Genomic DNA, 24,038 nt, shown 5'->3' with positions numbered 1-24,038 from the left:
ACTTTCCTTTATCTCCCAGCTGTGTTCGAGTACGCGGAAATATAGCGTGTGTGGAAAAAATCGGAACCATCTTCATCTCTTTTTTTAACTAACTACATCACGGTGCCCTCATTAAGTGCGAGTGTGTAATCTTAATTACTAAAACGGCAACATATCCGTAAACGAACTCATCAACTTTTTTGCGCGTGTGTGTACAACGGGAACAAGAGCGTGTGTTGTGTGCATCGAAATAACGGATTATTGCATAAATTTAAGCAAAATAAAAACAAGCCTAGAGGAGTGGTAGCAAAAAAACAGTATCGTAAAGAAGCGCATCACACCGAGGGCCGGAAAGTAATGCAATAGTTCAGAGAAACGGGGGAAAAAAACACGAAGAAGCCATCACATCACATCAGCGGTCTTATAAGCCATACTAATCAAAACAAATCAGACGCCAAATCTATTGTCTACTTGGGCAAGGAATTGGGGAAGGAGAAGGCACACAGCTTCCGGTGCTAGGCTACAGTTCCTTGTGTTTATTTTTTTTGTCAGAGAAAGAGAGTGAAAAGCGCACTTGAAATCGGTTTCGGTTTCTGTTTGTGTGGCGCGTGTAGCGAACGAAAGAGTACGAAAGACTTGTGCGGGCAGACGGATAAGCGACGAACCCAGGCGAACGGATCCAGCAACAAAATAAAAAGATGGCAAGCAGCATGTGGAAGTACACGGTGCTAGTGGTGGCGTTTGGAGTGTTCCTGTACAACAGCCACGAAACGTACGGTGTAAGTAGAGACAGTTAATGTTAATTATAAGGGGATGTATGACGTTATTCAATGCAGGCAATGTATTGAACCATATTGGAGGGAATAGGTGAAATGAGCACAATGGAAACAGCAAATATTATGCCTAATCTTTTTTCTTTAATTTGGAGCAGCTTTGATGTCTAATTGAATGTTACTGATTGATTTTGACTTGATTCAAACGTTTGAATATTCGAGTTTTACTACATTTTATTTAAGGAAACTTTCTTTGAAATTATGATTTGATCATCGTGTATAGTTGGCTCTAGAGTAACGCGGCTAATGCGTCCTGAAGACTACAGTGGTACTCGAATATCCACGTATATTGATCAATGCGATTTTTTAGTCAAAATATATTTTATACGCGAGTATTCTGTTGGAATCAAGTTGTCAAACTTTAGACCCTAAATTATTATATTAGGAACTATTTGATAGGACCGATCAAAAGGGATAAAAGGATTCGTGTATAAAACTAGCATATTTTTCCTATTAAATGATTCTGAAATGTTAATTAACTTGATGTGTAATTTTCAATTATTGTGTGAAATTGAGCTACAATTTACTACGAGAACTGTTTAATTTGAAAATCCACGAATCTCCAAATCAATGGAAGTCGAGGACTGAGTACCATCAAACACAAGTATACAGTGTATTTTCTGTTCCCACATTGTTCAATTTCACTTCCATTTTGTTCATAAATAACCAAAAAAACGGAAAAAATTTAACACAATTAGAGCAAAAATTATAGTGAAGAATTGACATATTTTCAATTCTTTCAACGGAAAATGGTTTGAAAAATAAATAAAAAAGAATACTTATTTTTGCAATTATTTTCGAAAAAAAGCCCGATTCAATAAGTACATAAGTAAAACTGTTTTTCTGTTCTTTTCAATTAAGATAGTAATAGAATCCCTCAAATAACCCATTTAGCAAGAAACACTGTCTTACTCAAGTAAAGCATTGGATAATGGTTTTGAGCTGATAAAGCCACAAAAGTTACGTTAACTATGTTAAACCAGATGGTCATGCGTCTAATAAGGACGTGAAATTTGTCACGCTTTGTTTTGCTTACCGATATAATTGTGGTATGAAAAACCACACACCGCAATTAACTCGTCCATTATTCTTCGGGGGTTTTAAAATATCTTTCCCAAAACAATACATGTTTTCGTGCTAAGCAAGATGTCAAAATTCCAAATTGGAGTCCGTAAAATGCGCTCAACAATGAAATCAACACCTCTAAAACCCTGCATTAACATAACAATACGATCGGATCGGTGCGATGGCGCGGTGAATTAGAATTTATACACCAACTCATCTCCGTACATCAAATGCCAACCGTTAAGCCACCCGATGCTAATTATGGTTAGTATTTTTGAGGGGGGTAACCTCGTCACAGCGGCACAATGGTGCTTTATCTTTTGTTACGATCGTTGGCACGAGATCTACATTTTGGTGGTTTTTATGGTGTGGATGCGTTTTCGCACCAGCATCAACTCTATGTCGCATAGTGCACGGTATACAGGGATACAATAAACATTATAGCCGGGTCCTTTGTGTAAAAAATGCCTTCAGACTAATGTGTTTTCTATGTAATAAAAAAAAAACAATTAGAGAAAAAACAAGATCAGTAGCTAGCAGCCTGATTAAATCAGTGTTCTGTAATTGTTAACCTTTTGTTAACTGTTGACCACAACTTATCTAGTCGCTTCACTCTCGAAATGATTGTCAAGGGTGAGAACAGTCTGTTCGCTTGCGCTTGCAATGTCGATGCGTGTTGCGTGATTGAGTTTCCACAAATGCTGTTGTCGACTCTCACAATCACACATACGAATCGGCTGACGGCAGACAAATCAGATCTTCACGAGAATGACCTTACGGGTCGTCCCGATCCGTGGAAAACTGCGGGAACGAACGCCACAAGCGCATCCTCAAAGCTTTCTTTACGAAATGAAGCATTTTAGTGGTACGAAGTGGGAAGATGAACCCCGATCACTGGTGCTGGTACGATCACGATTTGTGAGCCATCGGGATGACATAATAATCAGAGCTAGGGGAGCGCCAGACCACAGATCGTTTGTCTTAGATCGTGCGGACTAATTTGTTTGCCCCATAAAGACAATGTTTTGCGTTTGCGTCTATGTTGGTTGCGGTTTTGGATGGTGCTACTTCTTCAACACATCTCTCCCGGCGCATCAACCATCTTCGCAAAACGGGATTGTTGAAGGAAAGCGCGATCGTTTCGTTATTGGAGTAAGTGGGGAGGGATTCGGGGAGCATCGATAATTGGCCAAATCGAAGAGCCAAACCGTATAATTGGTAGTTGATTGTAATTTGATTGGTTGCGGTGATGAAAACATTACTCACTCACTCCCAAACACACTTGAGCTTGAACCGATCGATTTGCAGCGTTCGATTCCAACCCCGAAGATGCGGAAGATGCGGCTCGTTCAGGCAGGCATATGGCGCGCGGAAAGATGGCGTAATGTTTGGCACATTTCATAATTTAAATATCCGATTATCTTGTTATCTAATTTCGTCTGTTTCTGCTCTGCTTGTTTCGTTTCATTACAGCAAATCTTTGGATACGAACCGAACGTTGACTATCCAGCGTACGATAAGATCCCGTCCGGCTTGACGTTCCGGTGTGCGGACCGGCAGCCCGGCTACTACGCCGACATTGAGACGCGGTGCCAGGTGTGGCACTGGTGCCTGCCGACCGGCTACATGTTCTCCTTCCTCTGCCCCAACGGAACCGTGTTCAATCAAGTATCGATCGTTCACGAGATGGGATTGGCATTCGGTGCCAAAAAGCCCACGAAAAGTGTACTAAGCGCTATACTAACACTTTGGTTTTGCTTTCTCCGTATTTCTCTCCCTACGTATAGGCGTACCGTGTTTGCGATTGGTGGACAAACGTCAACTGCCCCGAGTCGGAAGCGATGTACAGCATTAACGACGATCTGTACCGGGACGTGGAAGGCAATCTGATCGTGGGGTAGATGGTGCACTGTGCGGTGTAGTGTTTCTTACCTGTAAGTACTCAACAGTCTGTGCCGATCCTACTAGCAGGCACCATTGCTGTTGAGATAGAGCCGTCCAAAAACTGGTGCATCCCGTCCCGTGATGCAACGTGAGATTCCTGTTTAATGTTTCGTTTTTTTATTATTTTGTAAATATAATTTATACACACTGTGAACAGAATAAATACATAATTCTGAGAAAAATCTATGTAAAAGATTCTTTATTTATGATTACTATTGTATGATCCTTTCAGACCTGATCATATCACAAATTTTACTCCTCTGATCCAATATCAACTTGAGATCGGCAAGATAATGAGAGTGGTTCATTAATTACTTTAATCTACATGGAGTAGACCCAAGCATCAGAGTTAAAGCTTAAACGGCTGGAAAATCAAATATTTATAAAAAAGAGGCTTTCTAAACTTACTTATCATAGCCTAAAGAACTTTTTTTTGTAACTAACGATCAATTGGAGTTAAGTATTTCAATAAATTGCACCGCCTTTATAGTTCTAGCGCTGCTTTGTCTTTCTAAGCATATACCTCTGCCTTTGGCCTGCTCACAAAAGAGCACGTCGTTGTGGGCCTGATCAACTGTAATTCTCCAGAATGCTCCAGACAACCAATCTTCGACAAGTCTTGCTTCACCTGATACAGCCCTCGTACTCGCTGTGCCTCCCAGCGTCTATTGCCCAGCGATGCATAACTGATGAAAGTTCCACTGTCTACCGAAACTCACAACACAAGTCGTTTTATAGTTTTAAAATTTCCTTGCCGTTCACCGTCTGCTGAAAGGAGTCGTATTGGATTCCGTTCAGACTGAGAACATGAGTCGTTTAAAGACCAGAGCTGTTGCGGCAACTTTTGCTAGATGACAACGTATTAAGACTTTTCTATTTGTTCTCAAAGTTAATAAACGTATTTGAGCTTGAACATGACACATGACACATGAACAAGGCAATAAACTAGAAACAACATCTTTTATTTTATTTTTATTTTTAACGGAATGAATGGTAGGAGTACATTTTCCATTTTGATTGATATACAAGAGCATATCATAAAAAGCTTGTAACAAATTGATATTAAATAAATTGATAAGTTTGTTTTGCACCAACAATGCTCCTGCAACACGAGTTGCACAGTTTAACCATGCAAATTGCATATCACACGTTATTATCATTTTTTAGTTGAACACCTTTTCAAGTAAACTTTCTTTTTAAGTATTTGTTAAAAATTCAAATGTGCTTATTATTTCCTATCGACAAACACGCTTTTAAAAACAAAATCATTTCCAAGCAGTCCTAATATTATTGCCTTCACTGTACTATTTGCCATCTGCTCGAGGGGTATGACACTGAACCTGCTCGATGGGTCATTCCTACCCCCCGTGCACACCACTGACAGCGATGGTAAATGTCAACAGTGCAAGAGGAGAAAAATAGTTTGGAAAATCGCATCGCATCGGGCAGAGAGTAATTAGAAACTGAATAGAGTTTTAGTTGCAATTTTCGTTACCACTCTTATCGAGCGTGTGTGTGTGTGAGCGTGTGCTGCATCGTATCAGCGTGCTGCGTGCATCTCGAATGTGCAACAAAAGAAGGAACAAAACTGAAGCGCGCCCATCACCAGGACACCACTTTCGTGTGCAAAGTTGTGATGTTCCCGTTTTTTTTTTTGCTTGTTGTGTTGACCCTTTCGCGCTGAAGTAAAGCGCAACATCGAAGCGTGCAAAGCAGGGGTGGCGGGGGTGGTGATTGTGTTTATCACATCGGAGTGGCAACAGTAAGTGATGTTTTTGTTGTTTTTTGCATCGAATAAGAAGTTTAATTCACCCAAAGCCAAAGCCTTCGCCTAAGAGCATCATCGGTTTTCAAATGGTGCAGCTTGTTGTCAAGATTGATTGCGTTACGCTTCCCCCACCGCCTGAACGCATATTAGAGGGAAAAGAAAAAGAGAGAACGAACGCGCACGAAACGAGCGAAGAAGAAAGTGAGCGAGAAAGAGAGAAAGAGCGCGTAAGCAAACGCGCGATTGTTGTGTGTGCGTACGTGCGTGTGTTTGCAGTGCACAGCGCAATGTTTATATCGTCATCTCGCTCTGACCGCGCTCCAGCGGTACGCATGCTAGAGCGAGCCAAACAGGTACAGAACGCGTACAGAGTGGCAAATAGTAATAAGCCTAGGAGAGTTAGAAAATTATTAGGCCACACAAACACACAACACGGCGAACAAGCGGAGCGCCAACACAGCGGCCAACAGTGCGTGTGTGTGTGTGTATGTGTCGAAAATTGGTGGTCAAATTAAATTGGACGTTGTGTTTTTTTTTTCGTTTTGGGTGCAGGCAGTGGCCAGTGGCCAACAAACGTGGCAGCTAGTGCCTGCCGAACGGGAAAAGGTGCGAAGGTACGGGCGCGCGCGTTTCCGTGTGTGTCTTCTAACCTATGCCACCGAAACACACACACACATACATACACATTAGCAACGCACCCATTAGCACCCGTTGTGCGTTGTGCGATAAGCTCTGATAAGTGTGTGCCCAGAGGTGACAAGATGTGCATACACACCAACACGGGTGTGTGCTGGAACGGCATAAACGTACGTGCATAGAGCTGTTAACCCTGGTGTGTGTTCGGTGACAATAAACCTGTGTGGGCTGGTGGAAAACGCTTTTCCAACCAAACGAAAGTGTGTGTGTGTGTGGTGGCAGGCGGCAAATGTGAGCAGGGGGGGGGGGGGGGGGGAATTTTCTTGTTTACAATTTATGACATTAGTTTGGGGGAAAAGCGAGAAAATCCCTGTGCAAGCGCGACAGCCAACCCGGAGAGAAAGTGAGCGAGTGCGCACGTAGCGACGCGTGCGAACGAGACAACAATTGTAGCGACATTGCGCGCGGGTACACTTTTCCCCTTGTAACGGTGTGCGGGCCCGAGAAAGACAGAGAGAGAGTGCGAGAGAGCGAGAAAGAGAGTGGTATGTGTGGCTGTTAAAAATCTTGCCGCGTTGCACTGCGAGAGCGTGTACATTGAGCACGGAAAAGAGACAGAGAGCGTGTGTGTGTGTGTGGGTGAGGGGGAGAAGAAAGTGTGGCACAGGGGAGGAAGAGTGTGACCGCATCACTACCAACAAATATTTTTGTCTATAAACAGACAGGCACATCCTCGCCGCGAGTGTGTTGTTTTTTTTTTGGTGTGTGGATGGATTTTCGTTTCTAATTTTTCTTTCCCTTAAACTCTTTTTTTTCTTCTTCCCTTTCTCTTACCTATAGGGTGCAAGTTTTCCCCGCACGAAGGAGTGTGTGTGTTGATTGGGGGAAGAAGAATTTTCTGCAAACAAGTGAAAGTTCCCGTTTCCATCTCGCTTTCTCGCAGCCCGGAAGCTGTTGATTCTGGTCGAAGGACGTGCCGGAATTCTGGTTCATTTTCTTCCCGGAAACACTGTTGCTGCCACGGAAAGGAAGGAGGAAGCTTCCACACACCATGTACCGCTGGGGAAGCTGGTGGTGCGAAGGAAATGCGTAGCAACCAAGATGCAGGACAGATAGTTTTGTTTTTTTGTTGCAATGGCTACTTAAGACAAGTCAAGACAGCGAACCCAGTAACCCCCTCGCTGGCAGGGGCACAAAGGCTCCTCCTGCAAAAGAAAAACACAACCAGCACGGAATGCTTCTCAAGTAAGGGGTCCGTTCGTGGAAGGTGAAAAACGCTTCATAGAAAAAGGACACAACCGTACAGCGGCAGAAGTTGTTACCTTGTTCAACGTGCAGCATTGATTTTTCCGTTACTGTTTTTTTGTTTTGTTTTGTTTTAGGTGATTTCCGTACGAAATTTGCTTCCCCGGTCTGCAAACCGAAGACGTACGTACTAAAAAAACAGTGCCAAAAAACCCCCGTACAGGAAAATGTAGTCGTGTCCCTTCTTTTGCATTTGTGCATGCCTACTTTGTGAAAGAAAACAAAAAAGAGCGGGCGAACGAACGGGTGGCCGGGTAGTAAGACGAGTGCAATTGCAAAAGTGCAATAACCCAACGGTGGTGCTGCTGCTGCACTGCATACTGAATACACAGGCACTGGTTGGTTATGCATTTTACGAGCCGGAAAGGAAGTAGAATTGAAGTGAATCACAAAGATGTAATGCTGGAGGCAGCGGTAGCGAAGACGGTGATGATTTGCTGGTGAAGTGTGTGCATGGTGAGCCTTTGTTTGGGTGTTAGTTTCTGTGGACGGAAGTTTCGGTTAGTTTTATTTTTAAGAAAAAAGGATTTTAAAGTGTTTGAAGGAAAAAGGGGAGTAAGAATGGATTTGTTGTGTAAGGAGTAGTTAATACGTAAGGAGTACGCAACGAACGCAGAGACACAGGTGTGCGTGAGAGCCTAGTGAACCAAGAGCCCAAGAGCCCAGGCTTGCTGCGATTTAGTCCGTGCTGTGCATTGTACATTGGAACGAGCTACGCCATGGAAACGCTGGCAGAAACGAGCCTTCCGTCGGGGCTGCGGCGCACGGAACCGTCCTCGCTGATACCGACCTCGCCCGAGGGTGAACAGTCGCCCCAGAACAGCGGTTCGATGCTGGCCAACATCATCGGCACCAGCCCGGGCGGTAGTAGCGGTCCGCACCACCACCACCATCTGCTCGAAGATCACTCCCAGTCGTCCCAGGAGGATGGCAGCGGCAGTGTGCTCAGTCCCGGGCCGCATGCCGAACCGGAAGAGACGATCGAGAATATCGAAAAGGAGCTGAGCGAATCGTGCGCCGATACCGACTCACAGCCGGCGCTAGAAGCGGGCCACGGGAAGCGCAGTGGCGGGCAGGGCGCTGCCTCCACGTCGGCGGCGGTGGCGGTGGCAGCGGCAGCTGGTGGGAAGGAACAGTCGACCGGTCAGACGCCGTCCGTGTCGAACGGTGCCAGCTTACCGAGGGTGGCCCCGAGTGGTGGCAAGCCGAAGGCGATGCGTGACTTCGACCGGAAGATGAACAAATCGCGGGGGCGACCGAAACGCAAAGCAATGGTGGCCATGTATCAAAGTCAGGTGAGTGATGTTTTACACAATATGTGAATTTAAATTTAGTAATAGGAATCTTTTGCTGGTTGGATAATCCTTTATCAATCTCTAATGGGTTTGGCTATCTGATATGACCAGCTCAGTCATGCATGTCAGAATATGAGGAACTTGATCTATAGAAGCATTTAATTGAATTAATAATCTGTATGGTTTACCATATGGTATTAGGGGTGGGGTATTATCTACGACTGATAATCAGCATCAGCGATCATTCTGTTTGAAGCAATCGTTTTGGACCTGCTACTGATATCATTCTGGTCTTAGAATTCGGTCTCTGATTCTGAGAATACACCGCTTCGGAAATAGATCCTGTACCCATCCCAATGCTCCAAAGGAAAATATGCCTAGCTCACATAGGTCCTAGGAACATATCTTGACCTCAGATCCCCGATCCACATGAAGATCCTCGAGGCCTTTCAATTGGTCCTGAACTCATATTGGTCTTGGAATTAATCCTGAACAACACCAATATCTGAAATCACTGATGAACTTACCCCAAAACTCGCATTTCTCCTAGATTTGATTATAACCCATATAAGTTGTGAAACTGATCCTAAATCCATAAAGATCTTGAAACTGATTCTGAACTCAAACCGGTCCTGGTAGTATTCCTTTAAAGATTCTGTAACATATCCATTTATGATTTTATGTTGATCCTGGAACTGACCCTGAACTCATACCAGTCTTGAAACTGATCCTGAACCGATTTGAACCCTGGAACTTTTACAGAATACCAGTCCTTGAACTGATTCCAACCCCATACAGGTCTCTGAAGTGATCCTGAGAATTGAATAAACACTCTTGGAGTCTTGGAGGTCCAACCAGGTCTTGGAACGTATCCTAACCTCATACTGATCCTCGAACTACTCGCGTACTCTTTTAGGCCTTTGCTATGGTCCTGAACCCATACCAGGACTGATCCTGAAACAATATCGATCTTGGAAGTCATCCTTTCAAGAACTATATTTTAACCTGTCTCAGTCAAGGGACGTATAGCATGCCTGTTACGCTTCAGGAAACTAATTAACTAATTAATTAGAAACTAACTAAGAGATCATTTTATCTTCTCGTAATTGATATTACTCTGAAGAAACTAAAATAATCATTGATGTCCTTGATGAACTGTATCTTCAATTCAAAGACTTGCTGCATAAGATCTTATCCAGTTTCTACTGTTATTGAATAACTGTACTATAGTATACTGAGATATCCCATTCTTACATAGCTGAAGAAAATCCCGGCTAATTGCTTGTACTATTCTTTATTGCTATTGGGCTTCCAGCATGTGTTCATAAATATTCCCCTCCATTACCATTCCGCGTTCGCACACTCGAGCGACTCGTCCGGCGAGCAAGCCTTCTGAGCATCGTCCCACCGATGGCCTGCCGGGCAGCTCAGCAGCTCCACGCATCCCCACTGGCAACCGAAGTACTTGCCGCACTCGTGCGGATGGGCCCAATAGGCAGGCTCCTGCCGACCGGTAACAGCCGGACAGTTGGGATGAATCTTCGCCACCACTGGGTGGTCCACAGCCGGCGCTTCACTAGCGCCTCCCGATCCTTCCGCACCCTCGGAACAGCCCACTCGTTCCGGATAATCACACACGCTGAGCGCCGTGTTGAAATGCAATCCAGCGGGACATGTGATCTCAAAAGCAGTGCCGTGATCACACTGATAGTACTTCGTACAGTCCGTTCGATGGCGGAACATGATCGGGTGGGGCCCATTTCGGGTGGGACATTGTGGATGACGGTGCACAACACTGGTTGCACTCTGGCAGACGGCACAGGACGGCGAACCACCATGACCACCGTTAGCTCCACCTGTCACGTGTTCGTTCAGCACCGGTCCATTGCAGTCCACCTTGTCCGGGTAGTCGCACACGCTAAGCCGCGTGTTGAAGTGCAATCCGGCCGGGCACTGGATGAGATAGGCCGTACCATGATCGCACTGGTAGAACTGGGAACAGTCCTTCTCGTTGCGGAACATCACCGGATAGTACCCGTTTGTGCGGGGACAGTTGCCATGCCGTCGGATAACTTGCTTCGCCTGCTGGCAAATGTTGCACGTGGTTTGGTTGCGTTGTCCGGCACCGCTCGCACGCACAAAATCGTACTCTAGTTGGTGTGAAGTGCTTCCTTCATGGCTTGAGGTCCTGTTGCGTTGTCCAGCACCGCTCGCACGCACGAACTCGTGCTCTAGTTGGTGTGAAGTGCTTCCTTCATGACTTGAGGTCCTGTTGCGTTGTCCAGCACCGCTTGCACGCACGAAATCGTGCTCTAGCTGGTGCGAACTGCTGTGATGGGAGCTTTCTTCATGGCCTGATGTCCTATTCCGTTGTCCAGCACCGCTTGCACGCACGAAATCGTGCTCCAGCTGGTGCGTATGGCTTCCTTCATGACTTGAAGTCCTGTTGCGTTGTCCGGCACCGCTTGCACGCACAAAATCGTGCTCCTGCTGGTGCGAACTGCTGTGATGGGAGCTTTCTTCATGACCTGATGTCCTGTTCCGTTGTCCAGCACCACTCGCACGCACGACCTCGTGCTCTAGTTGGTGTGAAGTGCTTCCTTCATGATTTGAAGTCCTGTTCCGCTGTCCTGCACCACTCGCACGCACAAAATCGTACTCCAACTGGTGCGAACTGCTGTGATGGGAGCTTTCTTCATGGCTTGAAGTCCTGTTCCGCTGTCCAGCACCACTCGCACGCACAAAATCGTACTCCAACTGATGCGTATTGCTCGGATCAGAACTTACCGTGGGGCAACGTACCTTCGCAATATGCTCGCAAGCGTTCTGTTCTTCGTTGAACCCATATCCTTCAGCGCACAGGAACTCGTACGCAGTGCCCCGGTTACACTGGTAGAACTTCGCACAGTCGTGCTGATCGCGGAAGTACTTGTGCGGCCCAGTCTGCGCACAATGCGCGTGAGCGTGAAGCTTGTTCCCAGTAGGGAAGCCGCACCTCAGGCACGACTCCTGGGCATTCGCGCTGAACGTCAGAGACGCCAACGCTAGCAGAATTAGTATAGGCCAACCTTTATGAGAAGGTGGAAGAAAATGTTTAAACCTTCTAGAGAGATGTTCTGTTGGAAGACACTAAACTACATACCTGACATCTTGATCTCGTTTTTGAGGAGTGCACACCACAGCGACTGTTTTGGAGGTAAGTGTTGAACTCCAGAACCTGTCCGTCAGTATTTATAAGCGCCCTCCAATACCCGGGCTATCACCGGGCAAGGTGACCGCCTGGCTGGCTGAAGAGTTTGCCTTGCCCGTGTCGTAACAAACACACTCGCGCTGCTTGTGCAATTCTGTTGCACATGCAATCGGATGCCTTTGATCGCCTAATCCCATTCAACGCGTGGACCGCGCCGCGAGATGAAGTGGCCGTCCACACGTGACGCGCTGTGATATCCTGCTCAAGTGTCTTGCCCAAAAGTGTCTTCCCAAACAGATCAGGCAAACCTTTATATAAAGTGCGCTTCTGTGCTACTGTCGAGAATCATAAATCAAAGTGCCAGTGCTGTGAGTACGTTCGTTCGTTCCGGGTAGTCAACCAGTCGTGATCAGTAAGTTCCTTGGATGTTGAGCAGATAGTGTGGAGCAGAGGTAAATCAGCTTCAACTTCTCTTACAGTGGCAACTGCAATCCCTGTGCTACTACTACTGGTAGTTCTCGGTGCCATCCCATCGCTAACAGCCTGCGAGCATGGATCTCGTGCCGCCCTAGCATCTAACTGGCTTTCGATAATGCCTAACCACTGGATGTGCGCCATCCCGAAGACATCCACACTCTTCCCGCACTACAGCGATTGTACTCGCTACTACGAGTGTGTCTGCAACGATGCGTACGAGTACGAATGTCCGGACGGGTTACGGTTCAACCCTCGCAAACTGCGCTGCGAAGAATCGCCTCTGTGCCCGGAAGCTGGCGTTGGAGTGGACCCTGAACAAGGTCCACCAGAGCCGCAAACGGACTGCGAGGAGGCATCGCGTGTCGCCGTAGCTTCCGATTGGCTTTCGATAATGCCCAATCACTGGATGTGTGAGATTCCGAAGACATCCACACTCTTCCCGCACTACAGCGATTGTACCCGCTACTACAAGTGTGTCTGCAACACTGCGTACGAGTACGAATGTCCGGAAGGGTTAGGCTTTAATCAGCGCACGCTACGCTGCGAAAAGTCCTCTCACTGCGCTGGCGCTGAAGAGGAAGAAGCGAACCACTCACCCGGCGTGCCGGACCATGGTGCACTGGACCCGCGCTGTCCATCGCGCGAATCGGTAAAGACGTGGACGGACGAGCAGAACTGCTCCAAGTACTATCAGTGCGCCGGTGGGCAGGTGTTGGACATGCACTGTCCCGAATCGCTGGTGTACGATAGTGCGGCGAAACGGTGCACCTTGCCGAACCCGGACAAGTGCTGTGCACCGGTACCGGCGGCACCGGTACTGGAGAGGGAGGAAGTGCCGGTACCGGTGGAACCGACACTGGAAGAGCAGGAAGAGGTGGCGCAACAGGAGGAGGAACAAGCGGAGGAACATGCGGAGGAACAAGAGCAGGAGCACGAGGAAGAGGAGCAGTCCGAAGGGTTCTGGGGTCGGCTGCAGTCTTGGTTCGGTTAAGACGCGAAGAAGGCGCAATGATCACCGACTGTTGAACTGTATATGAACCGTTAATAAAGTGGAATAATTTATTTAAAGCAAGAAGAAGTAGGTGACTTGTGTCGAAGTTCAGCAAACATATAAATGGGAAGAGAATCAATCAAACAACGCAGTAAAGACCACACATTCGACACGATTTGTGTGTTACCCAGAACCGGCTTATCTGCGTTACAATGTAGCAGCCTCTTGAGCTGACACTTAATAGTGATAGAACCAAACCGCAAACCTCTGGTAAAACCATAAGCACGAACGTGTGTGTTGGTACGGTGGTCGTGTGCGCTGTGCGTGATCAGCATTGCTCCCTCTCTCTGCGTTTATTACGCGATTGTTTACGTATTATTTTTATCCTTTAATTGCCATGGGCTATCTTGGATTCTTTCAAAGTCGCTATAAAAATAAACAAGCGCTCTACAACATCATGATGGCAAGTTTTTATGGTCTAAGAGGCTTTGCACATTGTGAATGATGGTACTGAACTGGAATCAATTAATTTTAAAGTGATTTTTGTTCGGCCGGGTTCATTCGGTTTGATTGGGGGGATTGCAGTAACGCATTTCCCTAGTACGAGTGAACTCCGACAAGACAAGGCTCCCAAATGCAACACTAATGCTGTCATGTGGAACTCCCACCGATCCCATACCAATCCTAGATCTGATTCCAAATCCTTATCGCTTCTATAATTAATCATGAACCCATACCGATCTTCGCGCTGATTCTAAAACATGTCCCGATCTCAAATCGGAAACAGGCCCAGAATACATATAGGTCAAAGAACTTATATCGAATCCATGTTGGTTCTGGAGCGGTATCCCAAGTCCATAACGATCCTGGAACTGATCCCGCATCCATACCGGTAATGGGATTGATCCCTAAGGAATAGCGACGCGGAACTAATCCTGATCATGATCTGTCATGATCAGAGACTGAAGTCATCCCGAACCCATACCGGTTCTGAAACTGATCGCGAACCCATAGCTATCTTCGCACTGGTCCTGAATGCCCATTAAAGACATGAGAAAAATCTCACTCATTTCAGCAATCAGACTAAATCAGAGTGCAACGGATATGTTTATATGGATTTGCATATTTAATATACTCTCTTTAAGATTCATGTAAGCAATGCATGTCACAAATCCGCTGTATTACTATTCCTTTGCGATTCAACTGTTTCTTTTGGCTAGTCAAATCTGTTTGAGGGCTTATCCATAAATTACGTAATAAGAGATGAATTGAAGCAACTCCTCTCTATCCATCTTTCGATAAACAAAACTACTGATATCCTTGTTTTACTTGTGGATTTCGGAACTATTTAACATAAAAAGTGTAGTTTTTGGAGCTCCATGTTTTGTTTGGTGTAATAAAATTTTGATAAAAATACAGTAATTTAATTACTGGTTGGGCTCTCTCGTTTTATATTTTATAGAAATTATTATATTCACCAAAAAAAAAAACTATAGAAAATAATTACTATGTTTTGCTTATTTGTATTCTTATATTTCTTATTGCGGGTCATTTGCGTCACTTCCTCTGCCATAAAATGCCCCACTTTCTAGTATGTTTCGTCATTAAGCTGTAATTAAACACTACTCGTTAGACACTTCACCTGCACACAACACTCATGGCTTGGGATATGGCCAAGCTTTGGCCGATGGTGTTTGTGACGTCATCGATGGCCACATGTTCGGTGCTGGCGGGATGTCCGGACAACCGCACTGTGAGCTGGAGTAGCTATCGCAGCGCTTCTGCTGATCGTTCCAGTACAGCCCGTCGGGACATTTGAACTCCTTGACGCAGCCTTCGAGGCAACCGTAGTACCGGGAACAGTCGGTACCGTGCGCCCAGTAGTTCGGCAGCGTCGCCCCGGGCGGTGGACAGTGCGGATCGGTGGGATGCGGTGTTGAGGGGGGTTCGTTAGTTGTTGGAGGGTACGCTGTAGTGTAATCCGTTGTTGTTGTGGTTGTTGGATCCGTCCATACTGTTGTCGTTGTTGTAGTTGGTGGTGGTGGTGGTAGGTCGCTCCATGTTGTTGTGGTTGTTGGAGCATGCGTTGTTGTTGTGGCTGTTGGATCTATCCATACTGTTGTCGTTGTTGTAGGTGGTGGTGGTGGTAGGTCGCTCCATGTTGTTGTGGTTGTTGGAGCATGCGTTGTTGTTGTGGCTGTTGGATCTATCCATACTGTTGTCGTTGTTGTAGGTGGTGGTGGTGGTTGGTCGCTCCATGTTGTTGTGGTTGTTGGAGCAGACCATGTTGTTGGATCAGTCCATATTGGTGTAGTTGTTGTGATTGTTGGATCAGTCCATTGTGATGGTGTTGTTGGAGCACTCGTTGTAGTTGTTGTTGGAAATGTTGTTGTAGTAGTAGCCTCCGTTGTTGTGGTGGTAATCCAATCAGTGGTTGTAGTGGTTGTCGGCCTTAATGTTGTAGTTGTCGGCCTTAATGTCGTCGTGGTCTGATCACCCGGCGACTGGGACTCACATTTCGCATTGACGGGAAAGTCACACACATCGATGGCGACGTTAAAGTGTAGCCCGGCGGGACACTCATACTCCCATGCGTCCTTCATGTGGCATTCGTAGAACCGGCTGCAGTTCGTCGGATGAATAAAATAGTGCGGCAACGGTCCCTGCATCTCCGGACAGTTCGGATGGTTCGGGATCACTTCGCCCGGTTCCGCCCGGGCACTGACGGCAAGCAGCACCAGCCCCAGTGCAACGTATTTCATTGCCGCTGCTGTGGATGGAGTTTGAAATGAGTGTTTAATACGAGTGTAGTTGTAACTTCACACACTTTTAGCGATCACTAAGCTACACAAATCACAAAACAGAAGCGTTCGGACACGTACCGATCATGCTGGCTATTGTTGGCTGCTTCGAGGTAGTCACTGTTAACACGACGCTCTCACTGATCCACTCCTTTGCCCAATACTGACGCTCCAGCCGGCTGGGAGAATAGATTTTTATAGGTAATCATCCACCACTCGGGGATGATTAAGGCCGCTGCCGTAAGATAATGTCCATTCCCATATCTCGAGTGGCCTGTACCCTCTCGGCTGGGCTCTAAAGGATGGTAAACAGTTTTCAATTCAATCTACACTTATCGGAGGGGATTCCACCAGCCCGGAACAAAGGACGCGGGATCTTCTGATATGCCACGGGACATGATTTGTTGCAAAAGCGGGGTCAGATGCATCACGAGCAGCAATGATATGGTGCGTGCTGCGTTTAGTCACCATTAGAGCATCTTATCGATCGACTTACTTAATTGAACTGTCAATTGACTTTGACCACTCAACAATCGGGTGGTTAGAAAGTGTAACAGGTTTTCTGTGTGGACAGTGAGTTACAGTTTTATGGCTTAGGATGACGGAGATTTTTTTTCGTTTTCGTTGCTCAAGTACGCTAAAGTGCGACATCGCGCTAATCCGGTTACGATCAAGCATCGTAATCGTGGAATCTATTATAGGTTAAGAATGTGATCATAAATTGGCCTCTCTCTTTATTAGTGATGGGATTGACAAAAATCTAGAGCCGACTCTGCTCCGAAACCGACATTTTTGGAACTGACTGATGAAGCTGAATGCTGCCCAGCATTATTCAGATTCGTTCGGAATTGTCTGGAGCCGAACGGAATCGCCCGGATTCACCAGGAGTCGTTCAAGTCGTTCCGAGTAGTCCGGAGTCTTCCGGAGTCGTCCGGAGTCGTCCGGAGTCATCTGGAGTCGTCCGGAGTCTTCCGAGTCTTCCGAGTCGTCTGGAGTCTCTGGAGTCGTCTGGAGTCTCCGGAGTCGTTTGGAGTCTCCGGAGTCGTTTGGAGTCTCCGGAGTCGTCCGGAGTCTCCGGAGTCGTCTGGAGTCTCCGGAGTCTGCTAGAGTCGTCCGGAGTCGTCCGGAGTCGTCCGGAGTCTCCCGAGTCTTCCAAGTCGTCTGGAGTCTCTGGAGTCGTCTGGGGTCTCCGGAGTCGTCTGGAGTCTCCGGAGGTGTCTGGAGTCTCCGGAGTCGTCTGGAGTCTCCGGAGACGTCTGGAGTCTCCGGAGTCGTCTGGAGTCTCCGGAGTCGTCTGGCGTCTCCGGAGTCGTCTGGAGTCTCCGGAGTCGTCTGGAGTCTCCTGAGTCGTCTGGAGTCTCCTGAGTCGTCTGGAGTCTTCGGAGTCGTCTGGGGTCGTTTGAAGTCGTCCGAAGTCGTTCGAAGTCGCTCTAGAGAGCACATACAGGGTTTCCCACGATTTATTGGTCGGTTCCCAGAATTTTTTGGTTGATGAGGTTGAATGAGAACGAATGTAAAATCTATGGGATACGATGAATAAATCGTGGGACTAGCCCAAAAAATTATAGGAACCGACCAATAAATCGTGGGAAACACTGTAACTACTCTTTGCAACTATTTATGTAATTAACGCATTGAAAACAGTCAATTCTACCGATCCCTAATAAATTATTTGTTTGTTTTTTTCCCAATTCTCCTTCACCAGATAAGTGAAAACAAAATCGGAATTAAGCTGTGTATAAAGAAAGCATCTGATGCGACAGTACAACCAAAGAAACCGATCCGCAAGCGTGCCCGTAAACCCAGGAGCCTTAACGAGGATAGCTCGGACGAGACGTCGCCGGAGAAGCGCAACCGGCGGACCGAGAAGCCGAGGCCGAAGAAAACGAACAACAACACCGAGAAGCGGAGCGCGGAGGAAGCGTACACACCGCCCAAGGATCAGAGCGTCTGGGCGAACGGGCTGCCCGAGTCGGTGCTGTATACGGTAAGCCGAACCGAACAGGGACCGTTTGCACAGCAATTTCTAAACCATACATTGCTCTTTTCAGATTTTCAAAAACGCCGTCCAGGAGGAGGGCTGCCTACCGACGCTGATCCGCCTGTCGGAGGTGTGCACGGCCTGGTACAAGGTGTCGCAGCAGTGCTCCCTGTGGCGCACCGTCGATCTTGGCACGTGGGGCAGGGATCGGTTTAAGACGGAACCGCGGCTAAAGTGGCTGATCGAGAACCGGCTTCAGCATGCGACCGAAGTCGGGCTGGGTAAGCTTTGTTTGCCACGCGCGCAACGTCGTGTAATGCTAGCTATAATATTATTGGATCTGCTTCACTCGTTTGTTTCACAGCAAACTGGAAGGTGACGAACGTGCAGTGCGTGCTGGACAAGCTGCTGGAGGCGGCGCCCGGGCTGACCACCATTTCGCTCGCCGGCTGGAAGGCGCTCTCCACCGACCATCTGATGTTTTTGGTGCAAAACTTTAAAAGCCTCCGCAATCTCGACCTCAGCTCCGTCAATGTAAGTCATGCTGGTCTGAGGTAGTGGCAGCAACTGTGTTTTTAAACCAATTTATTCATTTGTTTGGATAGGCTGAAGTGAACGCCAACAAGACGGCCGTCGGTCAGACGTCCCTGTGCAATGCCATCAAGGAAATGGGCAGCCGGCTTACCCACCTGCATCTGGCCCACAATCGGCTCAGCGGCATACCGCAGATCGTGAAAGCCCTCGCGGTAAGTGTGTCAAGTGTGGGTGAAATCAAAGATGGTGCTTGAAAACACTTTCAAGGGTGCATTCTTACCGGTTGTGTCATCCAATGGATTTTGATTGGTTTGTTTCCGTTTTTTTTCTTCTTGCAATCAAATAGACGCACTGTCCGAATCTGCTACTGCTGGATCTGTCCAACGTCAACACGGTGGCCATGTCGCACGGCATACTGCACATCGAGCAGCTGCAGCACGGCTGCCAGAAGCTGAAGGTGCTCCGGATAACCAACTCGCACATCAACCTCAGCACGGCCTCGCTGCAGGAGCAGGTGCGTGATTGTTTGCTCTAAAGCATTTAGCAACACGCTGTAACCTCTTCTTTTTTCCCCCATTGCAGATGGAATCGCCCGGCTTTCCCGAGCTGGAGGAGCTGTCCGTGGCGTCGCTCGCGGACGAGGCGCGCCTCTTTAACGACGAGTTTCTGCAGCGCATTCTGAAAACCAGTACAAAGCTAACGCTGCTAGACGTGCGCGGTTGCGCGCGCCTAACGCACGACAGCCTGATCCGGCTGCCGACCTGGGACTTGAAGCATCTCTTCCTGTCCGGCTGCTCGATTAACCGCGACATGGGGTAGGCGATCAGGCGTGTGGTCAGGACTTTAGTTCCATCTTTAACGCATTCTTTCTCTCTTTCTCTCTCTAATCGCAAATAACAGTGCCGGGCTGGAGCTGATCGCGTCGAAATGGGCGCACAGCTTGATCGAGTTCGATCTGGCGTGGGCAAGCGCTACCAAACCGCTGGACGATGCGCTGAAAGCACTCGCGGACAAGGGTTCCGAATCGCCATTGAAGTGAGTGTCGGTGTTACATCACCTTTCCCCCCCATTATGTGCCCTTCTTAGACAAGAAGGCTTACAAGAAGGCTTTCCGGTGCACTTGCCCGCAAAACCCTATATATTTCCTTCAGTCGTAAAGTGTTGGTGGATTAAAATGCCCGCTAAATTGGTTTGTTGCTTCATCCCCTCCATACAGGTACCTCAATCTATGTGGATCGTCGGTTTCGCTAGAGGCAGTGAAGGAGGTGCTCGCCAACTGTCCGCACATTAACGCCATCAATCTCGCCTCGTGCCGGGGGCTGCCGCGGGGCGTCAAGCGACTGCTGCAGGGCGCACAGGAGATTGCCGAGCTGCGGGAAAACTTGGGCGTTACGCTTAAGTGTACCCCCGGGGCGCAATCGGCGCTCGCCCCCTCCTCTCCCACAGACACCTAAGCGTCCTTTTTTCCCCTGCTCCTCGTTTGTGCGATCTGTTTACCGGCACCCTGAGCGAATCACCTTTCCGTGCACATAGAATACGTTGTAAAGTAAGTTCGATGGTGTGTGTGATAAGCAGCAGCAGCTCCAGCGTGTGCGCGCGACTCGGATCAAATTATGGTGGCATTATATCAGTGAGTGTGTGTGTGTGGGTGTGTCTCTGGCGGAGACAGCAGTTGCCCGTTTTGCGGTTTTGTGCGGTGGGAGGCAATCGTTTCCCTCCCATTGTTGGCATTTTTGTAACATATTTATATTGCAGGTGGCTATCGAAGCACCATTTGTTTGTAATTAGTTGCGCAGTGCGCATAGCCAGTGGTGGATAGAACGGGGTGGCTTAATATTTTCACTAGTTGTAGTACACTCCGCTTCGCCGCTACCATCGGTGTGCACACACATCCGATGCGTTGAATCGAAGGTGGTGTGTACAGCGTGTACAGTGTAATGCTTCATCAAACCTCTAGCTATCAAAAGACAAACTAAAAAGCGTGTTAAACTTTGCTACCTTTTTTTCTGTACCGTAGTGCTGCACTCGTGTGTGCGCTTCTAGTAAGTTGTAGCAAGTTTGAAGGAATTCGTGCAATGCCCCAGAACTCTTTCGCGGCTTTTCTCCCTCACCCGCTTTACACAAATTTAAGCAGCAACAGGTGTACCTTTATCGTTTTTTTTATACCAGTAGAACCTATACAGAGTGGCAGGCAACACACAAGCTCACAAGCTCACAAGCTATTTGCTATTATGCGCTACAAAATTTACAAACGCTCAAAACGATCTCAAATCTCAACCAGAGACCAGCTGATCTTATCAACTGATCTTATTTACCTGTTGGATGGATTTTACTTTTTCTTTTAAACAAATTTAGGCTTGTTGTATTGTTGTACATCATCTGGTAGGAAAACAAAACTGATTCTAAACAAAAAAGCTAACATAATATGCAACAGGGAAACAGACAAAAAACCAGTGTAGATTTGCAGGGACGAGATAGGAGAATTTGGAAGAGTTTCCGTGCTAGATCGGAATCGTTTTTATGGACGTCCCTCTCTCCCTCTTTCGCTTCTTCCTTTGACAAACAGAAATGCATTTTATACGCGCTCGCAGCTTGTAAATTACGTCCTTTTGCGTGGGTCCCCTTTCGCGATCCTTCACGAAGTGAGAGTGTAGCAATTTTGGGTTGATAATTAGCAGCAAACGGTTTTTTTGCTTTTATTTTTAAAGCTGCGGTATCATTGATCTCCACCATGTGAAGCTTAAATCATTATGGATTTATTTAGCTCTACAAGGAATCTCAACCAAGTATTAGAAACTTTAGAAATTTGGCAATTTAGTGCAATGTTTGGATTTTAGTTAAAACAAAAATTATTTTAAATTCTTTTAACGTCATTTTTGTTGGTTTTTAAAGTACAAAAAGCGTCATTGTGTGAAATGTTTTATCAATATTTTTCAATCAATACTATACTATACTATACAGGGTTTTCCAGGGGTTCTCATAGTTGTGGGACACTTCCTTGACTCTTTCCTACTGGAAGTGAACTTCATATGTTGGAAATTGGACTCTATTGGGATTGCACCATTTTCGGACAGGCTCCTTGGAAATTTCAATTGGATTTGTCCAACAAGGGTGCTATAGAGTCCAATTCCCATTACAAAAAGCTCATTTCGCGCTAGAAAGAGTTCATTAAGTGTCCCACGGCTATGAGAACTCGTGGAAAACCCTGTAATGTATGATGCACCTCAAAATATTGCGTTATTTAGTTACATTTTGTGCGCAAAATTCAATCATTTTGCTTACAATTGTAGCAGAATGTCAGTGTTTTTTTTAACGTATAAATCAGAATTAAACCCCTGGGTGTGATAATGTATTACCTGTAACTCAACTCAACCATTCCTGGCCAACGCGACCCTGTGCTGCTGTACCTCTCACATCATACCCGTGTTGTTTGCTTTTGATTTTTGCTCTCCAACCCGCGTATCTTCTCACACACTTCGTGAAGGATTCGAAATGACCACGAACGCATAGAAAGGGTTTTTGTTTTGTGTTTTTTTTTTTTTAAGTTAATCAATGTTGCAATAATGATTTGTTTTCGGAACCGATTAATTAGTAACAAATAGTGGCCGTCGGCAGCGTCCCAATTTTCTGTTACACCATTCTGTGCGTAAATATCAGTTAACAAACATATTCACGGAAGAGAAAGGGAGATAGACTAAAACAAAAAAAAAGAAACAGTTTCTTTAACATAGAAGTAATGGTAGAAGCATAAGTATAGTAAAACTCTGCTGTATCGAGGCGCCTAGTGTGGTAAGAGCATGAGGTAAGAATGGATAAGTAAGGCATATTCAATTGTTATTACAAAGTGATTGTAGTATTCATCTTGAAGTTAAACAGTGGGCACAAAACGGTCAAGTGATTTTGTGTGTATGTGTGAACGAGAGAGTGATTGTGTGTGTGTGTCTGAGAAAAATATAAAAACAAAATGATAAGAATAGGAAGAAAATCTTTCAAATAATGGTTAAGGATGGGTGGGAGAGTTGAAAGAGGATTTTTTTTCTCACAAAAATGAAGCAAAATTCAGTTATAATCACTTTCCCACAAGTGCTAAGCAACATGAATGAAGATAGCAAAGAGAAGGGAGCGATGAACTGGGGCAGGACAAAAGGCCGCGTGAAGGAACGGGAACTCCTTCCGCCTCAAATTTCCCCTTTTCGTTGCGATACAAAAAATGACAAAAATACGTAGAAAAACAACCAAGAGAGAGAGAGAGAGTGTAGAGAGTGTAGCTAAAGGAAAACAAAAGAAGAAAAACAAATTATTACCCTCATCCCAGTTTTGAATCGTCATCATCATCACCCCCTCCATCCCCACACACCACCCACACACTGTCCGACGCGGGGTCAACGTTTACAAAGAGAAACCAGGTTCGCACACCGCCGTCGTTAACGTTGTAATTTATTTTGTTGGCTGCAGCTAGGCAGCATTATTGTAGCAGTGTAAGGTATTTGAAATAGTAAGTGCTAAAAAGCTAAGCGAAGTGAAAACAGTAAGCAACAAACAAACTAAACAAACAAAACAAAACAAAACAAAAAGGAAACGAACGAAAAGGATCAACAGAGGATTTCTTTGTTAGCAATGTGTGTTTTGCTGTTGAGAGGAGTGAAAAAGAAACAAACCAGCAAAAAGGAAGAGGAAAATGAATGAAAACAGTAAGCAAAGTGTGGTGGAAATACAAAAAACAAGAAACACACACACACATACATGGCACAAGTGCTGAAAGAAGCAATTTAAACACGTTTTAGTTGACAAAATGAAACACACAAACACACACACTGGAGCAAATATTAAAACAAAGGAAGGTAAAAATAGAAGAAGAAAAAAAACTATTTTATAAATCATTTCCCCTTCCGGTAATGGTAATAAGCAAACAAACAAACAAACAAACAAACAAATCCCACTTACAAAGTGTGCGTTCGTGTGTGTGCGTGTGGAAAGTTGTCTAATTAGTAGGAAGAAAGTGCAAAGGCAGCCCAGCAGGGAAGGTAAATTGCGAGAAAATTATTATTATTATTATTACTATTCTTAATAAGATTATTATTATTATTATCGCTATGATAATTATTAGTATAGTTTCGTTTTAGACTTATTGGAAAAAAATATATTATTGAATAAATGTGTTTTATACAAAGTGAAACTACGAATGAACCGAACAACACAAAACCAGGATCGTTTGCTCTGGCACTGTTGATGACGAAAG

General features: G+C 46.0%; 5 protein-coding genes across 11 annotated transcripts; 3 read left to right on the top strand and 2 right to left on the bottom strand.

The window, feature by feature from the left end:
- Nucleotides 1-345: 345 nt before the first annotated feature.
- Nucleotides 346-4,005, top strand: LOC120952870 (U-scoloptoxin(01)-Er1a-like). The gene is made up of 3 exons (XM_040372417.2): nucleotides 346-758; nucleotides 3,351-3,545; nucleotides 3,665-4,005. Exons 1-3 carry the CDS (start codon nucleotides 678-680, stop codon nucleotides 3,776-3,778), a joined length of 390 nt encoding a protein of 129 aa, XP_040228351.2. The 5' UTR covers nucleotides 346-677; the 3' UTR covers nucleotides 3,779-4,005.
- A 1,196-nt stretch (nucleotides 4,006-5,201) lies between these two features.
- LOC120961513 (F-box/LRR-repeat protein 6) lies at nucleotides 5,202-23,975 on the top strand. 7 transcript variants are annotated; one of them, XM_040385271.2, is made up of 11 exons: nucleotides 5,214-5,583; nucleotides 7,066-7,470; nucleotides 7,608-8,825; nucleotides 17,990-18,271; nucleotides 18,336-18,546; nucleotides 18,630-18,799; nucleotides 18,871-19,011; nucleotides 19,146-19,313; nucleotides 19,382-19,614; nucleotides 19,700-19,834; nucleotides 20,016-23,975. In XM_040385271.2, exons 3-11 carry the CDS (start codon nucleotides 8,250-8,252, stop codon nucleotides 20,251-20,253), a joined length of 2,154 nt encoding a protein of 717 aa, XP_040241205.2. In that variant the 5' UTR covers nucleotides 5,214-5,583; nucleotides 7,066-7,470; nucleotides 7,608-8,249; the 3' UTR covers nucleotides 20,254-23,975. The 7 variants fall into 7 exon arrangements, with proteins under 7 accessions (XP_040241206.2, XP_040241205.2, XP_040241204.2 ...); XM_040385272.2 differs by having other exon boundaries at nucleotides 5,202-5,273; nucleotides 7,066-8,825; XM_040385270.2 differs by having other exon boundaries at nucleotides 7,066-8,825.
- LOC120961514 (uncharacterized) lies at nucleotides 10,101-12,076 on the bottom strand. The gene is made up of 2 exons (XM_040385277.2): nucleotides 11,968-12,076; nucleotides 10,101-11,893 (listed from the first exon to the last, which is right to left on the bottom strand). Exons 1-2 carry the CDS (start codon nucleotides 11,972-11,974, stop codon nucleotides 10,167-10,169), a joined length of 1,734 nt encoding a protein of 577 aa, XP_040241211.2. The 5' UTR covers nucleotides 11,975-12,076; the 3' UTR covers nucleotides 10,101-10,166.
- On the top strand, nucleotides 12,316-13,570 carry LOC120961516 (protein obstructor-E-like). Its single transcript, XM_040385279.2, has 2 exons — nucleotides 12,316-12,427; nucleotides 12,495-13,570. Coding segments are annotated over exons 1-2 (990 nt in total). The 5' UTR covers nucleotides 12,316-12,426; the 3' UTR covers nucleotides 13,484-13,570.
- Nucleotides 14,991-16,476, bottom strand: LOC120961515 (salivary glue protein Sgs-3-like). Its single transcript, XM_040385278.2, has 2 exons — nucleotides 16,366-16,476; nucleotides 14,991-16,253 (listed from the first exon to the last, which is right to left on the bottom strand). Exons 1-2 carry the CDS (start codon nucleotides 16,370-16,372, stop codon nucleotides 15,139-15,141), a joined length of 1,122 nt encoding a protein of 373 aa, XP_040241212.2. The 5' UTR covers nucleotides 16,373-16,476; the 3' UTR covers nucleotides 14,991-15,138.
- Nucleotides 23,976-24,038: the final 63 nt, after the last annotated feature.

This window comes from Anopheles coluzzii, chromosome 2, assembly GCF_943734685.1.
Source record: "Anopheles coluzzii chromosome 2, AcolN3, whole genome shotgun sequence".
Taxonomy (NCBI): domain Eukaryota; kingdom Metazoa; phylum Arthropoda; class Insecta; order Diptera; family Culicidae; genus Anopheles; species Anopheles coluzzii.
The sequence above is the reverse complement of the archived record's forward strand: the minus strand, read 5'-3'. Positions and strand labels throughout refer to the sequence as shown.